The 1895-nt window shown below is 59.1% G+C and overlaps 1 protein-coding gene across 1 annotated transcript in view; it reads right to left on the reverse strand.

Annotated features, from left to right (window-relative positions):
* The window catches only part of LOC104491888 (DNA polymerase epsilon catalytic subunit A-like), a gene marked incomplete at both ends in the record, with an annotated part of 5711 nt that overhangs the window by 2386 nt on the left and 1430 nt on the right, over positions 1 to 1895 (reverse strand). The window contains 3 exons of the mRNA XM_010134369.1: positions 285 to 410; positions 703 to 876; positions 1259 to 1463. Of these exons, the coding sequence (XP_010132671.1) occupies positions 285 to 410; positions 703 to 876; positions 1259 to 1463 (505 nt within the window). The remainder of the gene's footprint in view (positions 1 to 284; positions 411 to 702; positions 877 to 1258; positions 1464 to 1895) is intronic.

The raw sequence follows: 1895 nt of genomic DNA on the forward strand, positions 1-1895 counted from the left end.
GCTTACGCTGAGGAGCCTGGACCATGGCCAGGACCCCGAGAGCCAGCCAGGCACCTCGAATTCTCCTGAAGGTCTCTGCTGGATTGAGCCCTATGAGTACTCTTGGAACGTTACCTATGGAGGACAGGTCCCTGCTCCAGGCATGACACCGGGAGAGCGGGGAGGCCTTGTCCCTCCAGATTTGCCAAACAACAAGAAAAAATATGCAACGGTGCTGAGAGCCCTCAAAAGGTAAAATCAACATCCTTCTCCCTGGCCCTCGGCTCCACCACCTGGACACCCACCTGCTGCTGATGTACTCCATGTAGCTGAGGGCATCCTCGATGCGCCGCTTCTTGGTGCACAGGATGATCCGGTTGAAGTTGGCGTAAACCACCGAGGAGCCCAGACGCTTGAACTCAGCCACCAGCCTGCAGGCAGGGCATGGGGGCAGGAGTCAGCGGGCAGGGAGGCAAAGCCTGAGGAGCAGCAGCACCCTGTGGGGGATCTGCTGACCCAGCACGGTCAGGAGCCAGGCGTGTCGGCGATGAGGACCACGGCAATGAGCCCACCCAAACAGTACGGGAGGGTCCGTCCTCCTGCCCACCCCTCTCAGGCTGCGGCAGAGAGAAGTGACCTTGAGTGCCAGCAGTGTTCCGGTCGCTGCCACCATGCCCATCCCGTCCCCACTCACCAGGCCGGCATGTGCCAGGGCTCACTTACTGCAGGAAAAGCTTCTTCATCATGTTGTGGAGGGTGCGGTGCAGCGCCGGGTCGTAGAGCAGGGAGGAAGGAGAGCGGAGCCAGCGGTAAAAGTGAATGACCTGGTTGTCAGCATAGACGTTGTGATACTGCGTGATCTCCTTCACCCAGCTCACCACCATGCTCTTCAGGATCCTGCCAGGGAGCAGAGACCAGCGTCACCCCCCAGCCGTGAGACACCCCTCTCCACTCCCAGACTGGGACATGGATTTGGATACGCTGGAGGAGCCAGAGCAGGAACTGCCAGTGGTGGAGCGCGAAGTTGAAACAAGAAACAGAAGACACCAATGTCCCTGTCCTTCTGCTGACTGAGCCACCAGGCAGCTCTGAACCCCAGATCTGTCAAAGACCATGGGAGAAGACCCCTGCCCTGCCCTCAAGACCTGAATTTACATTTAGAGCCCCCCACGAGCCCCACTGCTGGCACAAGTCTGGGAAAGGTGAAAGCCGGGCCCCAGAGGGAAGCTGCCAGGAGGGAGACAGATTCTCCACCTCCTGCTGGCTGCTAGAGCCGTACCTGAACGTGTTGGAGCAGAGGGCAGTTTCGTCATAGCTGGCCGGGACGTTGGCAGCTTGGTTCCCTGTCACCATGTCTTCCAGGGATGCCTGCTGAATCACGTCAAAGCTGATGCTCATGCTGGAGCCTCCTTCCATGTCGTTCACGTGGTGGGACTGCAACACCGTGTTGACAGCCAGGCTCTGGATGTCCAGCTCCAGACACACTAACAGCAAACACAACCTGAGCCGGCAGCAGGACCCACAGGGACACCCTCCCCGCCCCGCTGCCGGGTGCTCTTCAGTTACAAGGGTGATCTACAGGTGCTGCCGTGCTGAGCGGGGAGATGCTTTCACTTGACTGGCACTTGTCCTCCAACAAGACTTGGACTTACTGACCCTCTGGGGACCACTGGTATTTTCTGGAAGCTGCAGCAGAGTCACTCAGAAGAACTGACTACCACTCAAGCTGCTTCTGCCTCTGAGAAAGAGCTGTCTGAGGGTCACCAGGGGTGACCAGCTGAGCCAGCCTGTCCTTGGGCTGTCACACTGCTGGTGGTCTCTGAGTGCTGCTGTCAGCAGCTGTGAATTGGGAAAGAACCTGCACTGGATGCCCGCACACACTGCGGGTGAGACCTCACTGCCCCCGGCCATGCCCA

This window comes from Buceros rhinoceros, unplaced genomic scaffold (genome assembly GCF_000710305.1).
Source record: "Buceros rhinoceros silvestris isolate BGI_N320 unplaced genomic scaffold, ASM71030v1 scaffold35344, whole genome shotgun sequence".
Lineage (NCBI taxonomy): Eukaryota > Metazoa > Chordata > Aves > Bucerotiformes > Bucerotidae > Buceros > Buceros rhinoceros.